Source organism: Polypterus senegalus, chromosome 7 (assembly GCF_016835505.1).
Source record: "Polypterus senegalus isolate Bchr_013 chromosome 7, ASM1683550v1, whole genome shotgun sequence".
Classification (NCBI taxonomy): domain Eukaryota; kingdom Metazoa; phylum Chordata; class Cladistia; order Polypteriformes; family Polypteridae; genus Polypterus; species Polypterus senegalus.
The window spans coordinates 105751622-105766355 of record NC_053160.1 but is presented as its reverse complement, the minus strand read 5'-3'; the positions used below and the strand labels follow the sequence as shown (position 1 = coordinate 105766355).

The 14734-nt window shown below is 35.5% G+C and overlaps 1 protein-coding gene across 1 annotated transcript; it reads left to right on the top strand.

Annotated features, from left to right (window-relative positions):
* Window positions 1–5865: 5865 nt before the first annotated feature.
* On the top strand, window positions 5866–13583 carry LOC120532766 (C-C motif chemokine 19-like). The gene is made up of 4 exons (XM_039759136.1): window positions 5866–6115; window positions 8037–8166; window positions 10866–10984; window positions 12797–13583. Exons 1-4 carry the CDS (start codon window positions 6055–6057, stop codon window positions 12811–12813), a joined length of 327 nt encoding a protein of 108 aa, XP_039615070.1. The 5' UTR covers window positions 5866–6054; the 3' UTR covers window positions 12814–13583.
* The last annotated feature ends 1151 nt before the right edge of the window (window positions 13584–14734 follow it).

Below are 14734 nucleotides of genomic sequence, written 5' to 3'. Positions count from 1 at the left end.
CATAATGAAAAAAAATGTGGAGGAAAAGGTTGAGTGCTCAACCTAATATGTGAACACCTGAAATAGCATGACATCATCTTTAAATAACATAATACTAAGGCATAAGGAAGAAGCCAGATCCCATGGTTATAAATGCATTTAGAAGCCGTCAACAACATTGTTGTAAACTTTTGAGAGAACACAAAAAACGGCAGTACTTTCAAATATATTGAACAATGTGAATATATTAACATTATGAAAAACAACTGAAATGTACATAAAATTGGAAACAAATGAGACAAAAAGAGTTCTAAAACCTCTGATCAAAATAGAGCCTTTCGGGGCATACCTATTAAGCTTGCCTAGAATTTATGAACGAAGTTGCCTAAACAAATGCTGTGTAATGAAAATTCTAAGCAGGGACCCAGGATCAATCCTAAAGGCCTATCTGATTAATTCTAATAAATAAGTTTGATTTTTTCACATAAGTTACTGATCACCATCATCAAAAGTATAAATAATGAATCAGTCTTTTGATTGGGATGCCCAGCCTAATATGAGATAACTAGAAACTCCCTTGGCCTGTTGTACATTTAATCTTACAGAACATTGGAATATTAGAAAGACTTTTTACCAGAATAGGCCATTCAGTCCACCAAAAAAACTGCCAGTCATATCCAGCTTTTAGCAATTTTTAAATGCATATGATTTTTGTGATAAGAGGGTTCTGTTCCCTAAATCAGTGTCTTTACTCATCTAATATCAATTTTATTTTCAGCAGTTGTCTGTTTCTTGTATCATATTTCTGCTGTGTTGAGATTCATTTTATTAAGTAAAATGTGTGCAGATGGAGCTTGTATGTATCATAGAAAATTACATCCAAACTGATACTCAAGACATCTACTTCAATTTCAAATGGAATTGAGATATCTAAGTGATATGAGACAGGCATAAGTGAACTTGGATGGTCTGTTTTTCCTGTTGTATTTCTGTGTTTTTATTTAGTTTTCTCTGGATTGATTTTGAATTAAATTGTTTGCAATGTTATTATTTGTTGGTGGAGTATGTTGTTGTAATGTTTTTTTGTTTTTGAAAATAAACTAAAGAAATAAAAAAATGTCTATTTAATTTCACTAAGGTTCTTTGTGCCTCAGCTTTCAATAGAAATCAATGAAAATTCATTTTGATAAACATATGCTTGAGGCAAATAGTTTGCTGAAATATTTAATGAAATGACTATAATGATTTGCAAAGATTTCAAGTAGTTGGACCTGTTTAACAGAACTGGGCTCTTTCCATTTGAACACCACCTTCAATTTACTAGGGTCCAAACTCAGTCCTATGCTACTAATAAAAATATAAGACAGATGATCTGTAAAGCTTGCCTTTCTTGAGTTTTACAAATAAATTATTAGCACATGACTATGACGGGATGGTTTTAAACATGCCAAAGAACATATTTTGGATCAATCAGGGCCTTCTTAACTTATAGGCACAATGGGCACTTGCTGGGGGCCCCAGGATCATAGGGGTCCACAATGTTTCTGATGCCTGTGTATGTTTCAGTTTTGTTATCAAGACAGGAACCCCATTGCACTAGGCCTGAGGACCTATGATGCCGGTAAGACAGCCCTGGGCCAAATCATATGGAATTACTTGGTTTTGTAATGTCCGTTTATTGTGTTGAAAACAAGATGTATTTCATTCATCACCATCTCAAATCATAGGTACTATATATAGATGTAATTTGGTAAAATCCATTGAGTCTAATTTAGTAGCAGAGGCAAAATAAAAACGGAAGATTATTAAAGCCTGAAAACAATGAGGAATGACTTTATATATTTATGTTATTTTAAATGGCCAGTTGTCTGGGTGATCTTTTGACTTTGGAACCCCTGCAGATTCTGTACTCCTGGCCATATGGCCCTTCTTTAGCTTAAAATGCAATACTATATATAAGGACGCTGCTTTTTTGCTAATAAAATAATGTATCTATGTTACATAAGCTTGTATTGATGTATTGTTTAGTACTTATTCATTATTATTCTTACCTAATTTAATCAGTTTTTCTTTTCTTATAACTATTTCTTTTGATATGTTTTAAATCACTTTGAGCTATATCTTGTGTATGAAAGTGTGCTATAGAAGTAAATATTTTTATTTTTAATAAAAACACAAAAAAGATAAGCTCTCAAATTACTGGAAAACTATACTGTACTCACTACTGAAGGGTCAGAAATGGTCATATTATCTGCTAGACAAAGATAGCTTTCGTGTAGTCATGTCTTAGATCAGATGCTTGCTGAGTTTATCAAAACATGTGACATAATGAATAGCATCCAAAGGTTAAACCTTGAAAGTGATGCATTTCTCTGGCTCTGTTTCGTATGTTAGAAAACATGAACATTGGGGACATGGGGCATGAACTACATTGTTTCCAGAGAAATTTTCCAAAGGAAACCTCAGAATGGCATGCAGAGACCCTCTAGTATTGTCGAGCTGATGTCATTTATTGAACCTTATAAAGGGTTTTATTAGCACTTTCCGTTCTGCAAAACAGCAGTGTCAATCCCAGTTAGTACTGCTTCTTGTGAATGGAGTTTTTAGAAACTAAAACAGTTGAAGTCCTATGAGCGATTGAGCAATTTAGGTATACTGAGTATTGAGTCAAGGAAGGCAAGAGCATTGAATCTAGATGAGCTTGTTGATCTGTTTGCAAGAAACCATAAATAAATTGCATGTCACAACTGGTAAAACAAACAAAATAAAAATGTAATAAATAAAACTGAACACATGCAGATTATGTATGCTCTTTTAAGTAGAGGGCAAAATCATTTGATGTACATATGTTGATACGTTAATGCTAGAATAAAACCTTAATAGTATAAATGTAAAAAATATCAAGTTTATGAAATAAACATTTTATTAACTAAATATTTACTGGTTTCCACAATTGTCTTTTGCTTCCTAATGCCTGTAATCTGTTGTGATTAATACAGAACGTAAAGACAAATGCATCTGATCCCTCTAATGAAACAGTGTAGAACCACCACTGCCATGGCATATCCTTGTCTTCTTCTGCTGGGGTCAAGAAACAGGAAAGGGTTGTTGGTAAGTAACGGTGTGTGTGTTTGGGCTTCTTGTGAAATCAAACTTTAATATGGGGAAAACACAGGAATGTGTGCAATGGGGTGCTTTTTTATATGTTTATCTGAAAAATATGCAGCAGTTCATATTTTAAAAATTCCTACTGCACTTCTCTATGGGGATCTGAACAAAGAGCATAAAAAGAGATGATCTGGCGGGGGTGCTCCAGATTATATTATTTTGCATGCAGCACTGGAATACAATGCAGGTATATGTGGAAGTGTGGCTTTTGGGATCACTATTCATTGTTTCCCATTGTAAAAAACTTTACAAGCCTTAAAGAAAAAAAAAACACATTTTAGTGAGTTTCAGGTTTTTAATTGAGAAAATGCACAAAAAACTTTGTGTCAATTTTGTGAAGCCATATGTAAATCAAAACCTGTCTGTTTCACTAATAACTAGTTATCCTTGTGCCTAAGAAAGCAAAAGTGGAATGTCTAAAGGGCAATAGACCAATGGCACTCACTGCTTTGAATGTCTGGTGTTGAAATGTATTAAACTGAGTATTCCATATAGACTAGAACACTTCTAGTTTACATATTGTCTAAAATGCTCCATAGAAAATACATTATACCTTGAGCTTCATATTGGAATATCTGTGTATAGGTTATAGCACAGCATTTAACACTCTGCAACTAAATTTTTGACTTCTTGACTGGCAAAATTCATCAGGTACAGATTTCCCTCATGGCATCTTCCACACTAACTCTCAACTCAGGCACTCTACTACAGTAGAGTATTAATAGCTACGACCACTGTTGCACTCCAAATTCACTATTGTCTGTGTGGCTAAACATGACTTTCAGTCTATCATTAAACCCCCTTAAATGTTGTAAAATAAAATAGCTGGTTAAGTACTTTAGGAAGCTAAAGCACACCACACTACCATCCACATCAGCTGGGATGCTGTTGAGATGGAGAGCAGCTTTAAATTTCTGCAGTGTCCATCATTTATGATCATAAGTGGGAATCACAGTTTAACTATTGCCAAATAATGTTCACCAAACCTTTATTTCTTGTACTTGCATCTAAGGAAAGCTTGGATTCCCCTAAGTTTTCTCACATACTTTTAGAGATCCACAATCCATCCTCACAGACTACATAACATCCTGTTACAGGGCCAATTGGGCTTAGGAATGTAAAAAACTGCAGTTAGTGGTGAAGGTGGCACAGATTATGTTCCAGCACTCAGCCACCTTCTGTTCGGTGCATGTAAAAGCCTATGCTTAGAAAATAAAATTTCCTTATTAAACATCTCAGCCATCCTGCACAGTCACTTTTCTCACTTATTGCAAAAAACAATTTGGCAAATAGTACTGAACCACTGTCATTAACACCAGCAGAGTCAGAGTTTCTACCTAAAGTTGCAAGGTTACTGAATGTCAAGCAAAAAATACTGTATGTGTTGATGTATGTATACATATACATTTGTATGTTCATATTATTTGCAATTTTTAATTATATATTTATTGTTTATGCTACTTGTTTATGTATTCATTTAAGTGATTGTATATGTCTTTTTATTGCTGTTATACAACTGCCACTATTTTGCAGAAAAATGCAAGTAAGAATTTTACCAGACTATGTGTACTCATTTTTTTCCTAAAACCATAAACATTAGACTAATAGGTGACTATAAATTGTCCCAGTATATGGGCATAAAAGTCAAAGTCAGTTCAGAATATGTGTGTGGACCATGTGAATAAATGTGTAATTTATTACACTGCCATCTCAAGATCATTACTAAAAGGATTATTAAAATAACAACAATTATAGCATTTTCTGTCAAACAATGAAAGTGCAAGAAAGTGACATGCTCAAGAAATGTTGCTTCAATATATAAACTGCTCAAAATATTAAAGGAACACTTTGAAAACACATCAGATCTCAATGGGATAAAAATCATGCTGGATATCTACACTGGTATGGACTGGGTAATGTGTTAGGAACTAAAGGATGCCACACCATTTTATGGAAATGAAAACTGTCAACCTACAGTGGACTGAATTCAAAGACACCCAGAAAATCAAAGTGAAAAAATGATGTGGCAGGCTAGTCCATTTTGCCATAATTTCATTGCAGCAACTCAAAATTGTACTGGGCAGTTTGTACAACCCCACGTGCTTGTATGTCCTAATGAGACGACTGATAGTGTCCTGGGGGGTCTCAACCCAGATCAAATCTGGTAACTGTCACATGGTCCATCGAGGCTCACGTGGTCGTTCTTGTTTATGTCATGTCGTCTGTCCCGTTCAGTCGTCCACTGTGAGTGAATACAGCTCATATATATGGGGACACCAAAATCTTTTAAGTGCTTAGGGCCTCAAAAGGTTTTAAATCGGCACTGATTAAGGAGGTGTGAAAAAGATGGCTAAAAAGTGCCAGAGGCTTTTATGTGCTTCAGTAAGAAAGGGAACTAAAATGCTAACAAATAAGGTAATAATGTGCACAAAGTTACTCGACTTCATTACAAGTTTAAAATGCATTATATAAATAACACTTTAATAATAATAATAATAATAATAATAATAATAATAATAATAATAAAGATTTCACTACAGTCAGTAAGATACTTTGACGCGCTCACTATTAAATTAAAAAACTGATCTGTGCACTGGAAAAGTTATCATTGTTTCCCGACAGAATCTATCATTATGTCCAAGAACATGTCGTTTGATTAATTAATTCAATAGCTTGTTAGTGCCCCTTGGAAAAAGGGAATGAACGACAAAATGCAGAAGCACATGCCTTTTCCCAAAACAACAACCCTTTCCCCTTGTTGGGTCCTCACTGCCCAAACGGGCCCTTCGCTTTTCATCTCAAAATGAAAGTTACCATCCTCTATAAAGCCGGCACGTTTCCTCCAGTAATCACACTTCGACTACAGACTTACGACTTCTGCCAAGAAAAGATACTGGAAAAGCAACAATGGCCTCTCGCATACCTGGGCTCTTCCTTGTTTTGTTGGTCCTCTGGTGTTGCACATGGGGTGAGTTTTAAACTGTATATATATATATATATATATATATATATGTATATATATATATATATATATATATATATATATATATATATATATATATATATATTATATATATATATAATTTACTTAAACGATTTCTTATGAGATTTAGAATTTCCGTGTATATACCGTATTTTATATTTTGCCCGCTACATGTTAACAATGTTAATTGCTGCGCGTTTCACTGAGTACTGAATTATTCGAATGAAACACATCCGGGATAAAAAAAAAAATCCCTGTCTGCCTCCTCAAGCGCATCATCACACTGACGTCACATGGAACTGACTCAAGTCTATTTCTTTTATTTGCTGAGTAATCTTAACCCGAAAGATTCGAACACTTTTACAGTGTTTATATAAAAGTATGAGTTGTAATCTTAAATGGAATGCTTCATTCTGCATTCATTGCAGTGTCTTTTTTAATGAAGGATTTTCATCTATGCAGAATCTCCATAATGCTTTTCTAAAGTGAGTGCTGTTTGTGCAGAAGCAAAGATATCCCGAAGAGGTGATACACACATTGTATCAATAATATATAGGAATGTAAAAGAAAATAAATCACCAAGATGATAATTTAAATTAATAGGTACTGTAAATATGGGTATGCTCGAATTCATTAGTACTAGGCAATGCATTTACTTCTTGCATTTACTACAGCTCCCTAAATTAAACCTAGGGGCGTCACAGGCGTGGATTTGAATCTCAGCCGACTCACTGACTGTGTGGAATTTGCACCTTCTCTTTGTTTGTGAATTTTCATCCCGCGCAAGTAAACTTAAATTATGCCCGTGTAATTATGGGCAAGTGTAACTTGCGATAGACTGGTGTTGTGTCCGCTTTTAGTTTCCATTTTGGCTTTACACCACCTAAAACTAGATAAACGAATCGAATGGATAAACTGTTTTACATGGATCGTCATACCTTTTTGTAAATTACAACTTTAGTATGTCAAGAAATGTGTTATTAAATATTGTGCCTAAAAAATAAGCAACAGTACCACAAAACAAAATCCTAACACAAGCTTTGGGATGCAGTATTAAACGTCATAGAAACGGTTTTTTTTATCCTAAAACATGAGTACGGACATCTTCCTTCTAGCGACATCTACCGGCAGTTGCCAAACACTGGAAGGAGTTATAAATAGATATTAAGGCGATGGTTAAGTTTATACACGTTTAATATCATTGATATCGTTTAGTATCTTAGCTAATTTTCAATGAAAATTATTACTGCTATATTGATAAAACATACTGAAATTACTTTTGTCTATGAATAAAAAAATTGCACTAACAACGTTTGGAAATGAATAAACTGAAGGATGTTGTTTACCTCCATGGAATTTGTTAACGGCTCCACAGATCCGATATCATAAATGTTAAACCTTATATCTTTGGTCCTTGACTGACCTGTCAAAACTGACTTTACGTTATTGAGTAAAAGACAACGCATTCCCTAATTTTTTGCTTTTGCTTACAGCGAATGCTATGTGCTTCGAATTACGTCTTTATTGGCGTAATTCACAGATTTTTCTAAATTATTGTTTTGTACACTTTTGTGATATTAATGTAACCAATTTGATAATAGTGCAGTGTCTACCGCATCTTCCCTCACAACAAAAGGGATAAATTGCTATGCTGTGCAAGGTGATAATCCGCGTGGACAGTGTATCATTATGTGCTTAAGCGTGTACAGTCCCTAGGTAATACGAGTGAAATTCTCGTAAATCATTTAATATCACAAGGTTTTCACTTGCTGCTCCACTGCATGTGTTTCTTTATCTGTACTTTCAAATCCTGTAAATCTTTGTCATTCTTCGCTGACAGTTTTATAGTTAGTTTATTCAGCGTTGTAAGCCATGTAATCTTGTAAGGATTTTTTTTTTCTTGCAGAGACCTTCGGAGACAGTAATACGGTACAAGACTGCTGTTTACATGTCAGCAACCATCCTATTCCCTTCAAACTGGTTAGAAGCTACAAAAAGCAGGAGCTGAGTAATGGCTGTCTCATTGAGGCCATTGTGTAAGTTGGTTATGGAGTTTCTATTTTGCAAAATAATGTACAGTTCTATAAAACAATTTAGGAACTAACTGTAATAAAAATTAAGTGGATATTCAGTTATATAGTAGTAGACAGCATATACAGTAAACCTAGCTGAATGATGTCTATTACTTGCATACACAAGTAAAAGACACCCAGAATACACTTGACTTGAAATATCTAATACTCAGAAACATGTGCATGACTAGAAGAATAATTACTACATTTTTTTTCCTCTCAGAATCTTGGCTGGTTATGTCTGTCTAAAAAAGCTGATTTTACTGCTTACTGAATTCCATACCAGAATATAAATCATTTGAGTTTTATTAAGTCAATTTAGTATTAATAGTTTTTTATTGGAGTGTTCTTCAGGACGCTGCATCTAAATGAAAGATTTTATTCTTTAATAATGACAGGTTACTGAAGAGTATATATTCCTTCTGATGATGTGTTTAGTTAGTGAAAGGCAATAATTCATCCATTTTCTAACCTGCTGAATCCAAACACAGGGTCACAAGGGTCTGCTGGAGCCAATCCCAGCCAACACGGCAGGAACCAATCCTGGGCAGGGTGCCAACCCACCGTAGGACACACACTAGGGCCAATTTAGAATCGACAAGCTACCTAACTGGCATGTCTTTGGACTGTGGGAGGAAACTGGAGCACCCAGAGGAAACCCACACAGACACAGGGAGAACATGCAAACTCCACGCAGGGAGGACTCGGGAAGCGAACCCAGGTCAGCAGCGCTACCACTGCACCACTGCGCCACCGTGCCGCCCATAAGGCAATAATTAATAACGATATTTAACTAAAATATTTACAACATTAATAAGTTCAACACTATTTAAATTAGGGATTCTCAGATTATGGGTTACAATCTCAGTTGGGATCACCAGAAGGTCACATTGGGATTGCAGATTAAAAAAATGTAGGACAATATGTTTTTATAGTTTTTACATATTTAATTTAAAATACTTTGAATTTAAAAACTAATATTTTGAGCAATTAGCATTTTATAATCAGAAACAGGCTGTTTAAGCCTTCAACAGATGCTACAATTGTACATAGTATATGTGGGTCATCAAATTTCCTCCTCCATAAAATTGAGTTGTGATATAAAAAAAGTTTGAAAACAATTAATTTAAATCCAGGTAAGATAGTGCCAGAGTAGGTAGAACTGATATAAAAAATTAAGCATGTAAATGCTTAGTAAATCCTAATATATGCTCTATATTACACAGGTTTTTAAAACTCCATTCATGCTGAAATATAACTGGAGCCTTACGAGGGGACCTTGCAAAAAATTAACATCATATTAATTAATAATATTAATAGTATATTATCTATCAACTTGTATAATATCCTGATTGAACTCCAGAACACATATCTGAGCCTGGTGGGTGGTCATTTCTGTGAGCTTATACAGATGGAGAAAAATTCTTCATTTGTAATATGGGGATTCAAAAGAGTTGTTTAGATTGCTCATAAGTATGTATTAGGTTGTTGTAATTCATTGCAAAAGTCTTAGCTAAATATTTCTTTGAGTGCAGCCATGGATTCAATTTGAAAAGTTTATTTGATAACTTAAATGAGCACCATATTACAATTTTTCTAGATTCTTTGCAGATTTAACAGATTTTGCTGTTTTAATCAAAATTTTTTATTAATGCCTATAGTAGAATATTTTAGTTGAATTATGGGCCTGTGGTCTTCAGTTCAGCAAAACTGGAAAGCAAACATTTGAAATTCCAACAAAATCTAGCAAATTATTTAATTATGTAGTATTTCTGCATTTACCTTAACAAAGAGTAAATCAGTATGAGAGCACAATGTATTATGCACAGGCTCATGTTTGTAAAATAAATATACAAACACCTCTGTAACAGTTCTGCTCTTTACAATTTTCTCCATCATGGTTTAGTTTTTTATAAACAGCATCTTGTTGTCTTAACCAAATAACTCTTCAGTACACAGTGTGGTGGATCTGGTTTATCTTTCTCATCTAACTGGAAACATAAGGCTAATTTGGCCTAAGCTACATGTTCCGCAACTCTGCACCATCATTTTATGTAACAAAGGGAAAAGGGACTGATTTACTATATAACAGTGGATTTGTTTCTTAGATGAGTGGTGCTGAGCTCATGAAGTTCAAATTGATGTTCAGACACTGAATTCATTTGGACAGATTGGTGGTGCTTGGCCTACTATATTAGTTTTTTGGGTGTAGTTGAAGTGGTTGTATCTCATATCTACATTGTTTAATAATAATATGTTTTTTGACAAACATACCGTAGTATGCAAATATTCAGATTGTTGTGATGGGTTAAGCTTATAGTAGGCATGCCAGTAAAGTTCTCAAAAATCAATCTTTATTAATGACTTAGAAGGTGTCTGTTGATGTGTCACTGTAAACATGACACCAATGACATCAGATGTTTCACTTGATGATCTGAATACAGATATTACACTTTTGGGAGACTGTGTCAGCTTGTTGTGTGGCTGATGATGCTCTGGTTCTAAAAACATTGTCTATGATGTTTGGATATTTAGTATTCTGACCTCTCATAAAGTAGACATACTTAGTGAATATTTTTGCCAGGTGGTAAAATCTTAAATTATGAACAACCCCTCCTAATGTGTCTTTTAATAATTTGACTATTATCATTTCAACATCCCAGGTTCATTACCATAAAGAACAGGAGTCTGTGTGCACCTGTTAATTCTCTTTGGGTTACAGTTCTGCAGAAGAAGATTGACAAGAAATTACAGTCATATAAAACAGTTCCAGGAAGAAATGGTAAGCTAGCTGAATATCTCCTTGAACTGTGTGAATATATATAAACACATACTTTTCTATGCCATTTTGATGTCTATTGACCATTTATTTAGATTTAGTTACACATGTTTAAATTGGTTTTATGATAAGAATAGGAAGGCAAGTCATTTAGCAAATGACTTCCCACTTCACTATAGCAGATTGAGCCCACGGGCTTAAAGGCTCATGATCTTGCACCAGTCTGTTGGTCAACTTTCAACTATGTACAGGAATCTAAAGTAGTTGAACTTTTCCACGAAGAATAAGTATTTCCCAGTTACTAGAAGAAAGATATGATCTCACATAAGGAGGTTCTGGTTTTAATCGTATTCATATGATAACTTAGAGTAAATTACTGATATTTTTATCAAATGGCCTGAACAGCATCACATCATCTGCAACAAAAATAAATTTTCTCTCTTTGAATCCTTAAAATCACACCCTCTTCAAACTCTTGTTGCTTTATGAAACCATTCTGGCCTATTATCAATATAACAGGTACATCTCTTATTTCTCTCTACAAATAACTTGCCCCAGTTATTTTGGCAAACTAAAGCTCTCTCAGTCAAAGATGTTGAGGTTGGTAAAATGCCTTCACCAAGACCACATATCAAAATATATTTTGGCCTGGATTAGTATAATACCCAGAAATCTACACTGAGCCATAATATCCCAAAGTAGTCAAAGAGATTTGTAAATAGTAATGGATCTATTCTTCTGACATCGAGATCCGAGAGGTGAGGCTAAATTCTTTGATATTCTTCATTAATTAATACAGACAACAGCCATCATCCAAGTTACAGCCTTTGTGCTTAATGACATATTGAACAGGTCTTTTATCACACTTGTCAAATTTTGTCCAGTCCCTTCATCATTATAAACAGAAACCTATTCAGGCAAGGAGGCAAAATTATTCATTACATACTTGCTCAATTGTACTGATAATAACACCAGAATGAATTCAGTACTTGACGCTTCCCAATTTTGCATAGATTCCAAATTGAAAGGTTTGAATTGACTAAACATTTGTGTGATTGAGTGTTTACAAGTGACTGAGGCAGTGTGTCTGTTAAATTCTGTGATAAGTGTGTGTGTGTGTATGTTCTTGGGACCGGGTTACAGTGGACCTCAGCCTGGCCTAAAAAGTATTGTTCTGTCGGGATTCCTCTCTTGGTCAGATATATTTCATGATGCCTGTAATAAGACATGTTCAGTGAATTATTGTGCTTTACTAAACGATTTTTGAAAAGAAACATATTGTTTGTGTTTCTCTGCACACCAAAGTATACCTGAGGATACTGAAATGTGCTAATTTTAAAAGATCTCATGGCCAACCTGGATGCTAGGGTTACTGGTGTATCTACAAAGAGGTAGACAACAGAAATAGTGTATAAAAGATGCTGAGCCCTTACATGACCAGTAGTCCTTTAAGATCCTCCATTAGATTAAAATTTTAAAAAAGCACACAGTCTTCTACAGATGTATTTCCTTAATTTAAAATGTTTCCTGCTTGGAAATCTATATCGTAAAGAGCCTGTGTGCTGTTCTAAAACACTGTAAATTTTATACCTGAGGGCAGCTAACTAAATTTCTCTTCTCAATGTCATGTTTTATGTTGTACTTTTACTACTTTGTATTCTTTGTATTTTGGTATTATCTCATTAAGGAGAGTTTTCTCTCATTGATACAAAAACACCTTCCTAGCTACTTACTGACCCTGAAAATATAATTTGTGTCAAAATACAAAACCTTTCACATTTTCAACATATTGTTGCTTGTTTGTGTGTTTTTCAGAATCCTTTAGGAACTAAGGCAGGTATATCTCAACTCTTTCCAGGTGGAGTTTTTGTGGATTTTTTGCAAATGTGAAAATGGAAGCAGGTTAGCACAGTTGATGTCTGGAAAAGATAATGAGATTTGCTGGGCTCTTTGATGTTCTACATGTATCTGAAAATCCCAGCCTGCATTTAATGTTTTCATTTAGGCTTTTACGTTCATTTTCATAAACAAGCTTATAAAAGTGTATATTTCCGCTCAATCTGCAAATGTGATTTTATTGTTTTCAAAAGTGAGGCTGATTTTGGCATATACATTTTCAGCTGTTTTCCCTTCATGATTTTGGTCTTTGCAAAAAAAAAAAAAATCTATTAATTTGTTAAATTGACAAGTTTAATCCCTTTCTAAATTAGTCAAATTATTTGAATTAAGGAAAAGATGTCAACTGATAAAAAAGGTTAATTTTCCCATTTTATGTATTTTTAAATTTATATTGATGAATTAAACATCACATACAGACATTTAATTTTAAATTAAATGTAATGTTAGTCATCTTTTTTTTCTTTAAATTTGGATTCCTCATTTTCAGTTGTTCCCCACTGTACACAAGTTCCATGTTAAACCTGTAATTTATAAAGAATAAAACTCAATGTTTGTCATGCCATCCTGTCACTTCGTACCCTGTCTGACAGCATTAAAGACTATTGTAGAATGCATATGAATGTATGTGAATTTTTTAAATTCTTGTGTTATATTAATAACATTTTTGTACTTTTATAATAAAACGTATTTATAAACTCTTAAACATTATTATTGTTGTGATCCTTTAATTACTGAAAGCCAATCGTCTTCATGAATGTATTTATTTATTTTTTTTATTTTTACTGTTTATTTCCCACATAACATAAAGTAAAATTTAGCAATTAAGTCTGCCTTTAAAATGAAATTGTTTCAGAAGTATCTTAAATTCATTATAAACTGTATCACAAGATATAACACCATCAAGCATTTTGAGAAACACTGATTTAGTGATAAAAAATTCTTTGTGTGCCCTCCTTGAACCGTCACCTTATCGTGGTGGAGGGGTTTGCGTGTCCCAATGATCCTAGGAGCTATGTTGTCCGGGGCTTTATGCCCCTGGTAGGGCCACCCAAGGCAAACTGGTCCTAGGTGAGGGATGAGACGAAGTACGGTTCAACAAACCTCTGATGAAGAATAAAAACCTTGGACGACGTCTTCCCTTGCCCGGATGCGGGTCACCGGGGCCCCCCTCTGGAGGTGGGGCTCGATGGCGAGCGCCTGGTGGCCGGGACTGCACCCATGGGGCTCGGCCAGGCACAGCCCGAAGAAGTAACGTGGGTCCTCCTCCCCATGGGCTCACCACCTATGGGAGGGGCCAAGGAGGTCGGGTGCAGTGTGAGTTGGGTGGTGGCCGAAGGCGGGGACCTTGGCGGTCTGATCCTCGGCTACAGAAACTGGCTCTTGGGACGTGGAATGTCACCTCTCTGAAGGGGAAGGAGCCTGAGCTAGTGCGCAGGTGAGAGGTTCCGGCTAGATATAGTCGGACTCACCTCGACGCACAGCTTGGACTCTGGAACCAATCTCCTTGAGAGGGGCTGGACTCTCTACCACTCTGGAGTTGCCCCCGGTGAGAGGCGCCGAGCAGGTGTGGGCATACTTATTGCCCCCACTGGAGCCTGTGCATTGGGGTTTACCCCGTGGACGAGGGTGGCCTCCCTCCGCCGGGTGGGGAAGGGTCCTGACTGTTGTTTGTGCGTATGCACCGAACAGCAGTTTGGAGTATCCACCCTTTTTGGAGTCTCTGGAGGGGTTGCTAGAGGGCATACCTTCTGGGATTCCCTCGTTTTGCTGGGAGACTTCAATGCTCACGTGGGCAATGACAGTGAGACCTGGAAGGGCGTGATTGGGAGGAATGGCCCCGATCTGAACCCGAGC

Bases quoted from the DNA above. Each gene is read 5' to 3' on its own strand.
- LOC120532766 (XM_039759136.1), top strand. From the start codon at position 6,055: ATGGCCTCTCGCATACCTGGGCTCTTCCTTGTTTTGTTGGTCCTCTGG. The intron at 6,116-8,036 runs GTGAGTTTTAAA...TTTTTCTTGCAG, and splicing joins CCTCTGGTGTTGCACATGGG to AGACCTTCGGAGACAGTAAT. The intron at 8,167-10,865 runs GTAAGTTGGTTA...TCAACATCCCAG, and splicing joins TGTCTCATTGAGGCCATTGT to GTTCATTACCATAAAGAACA.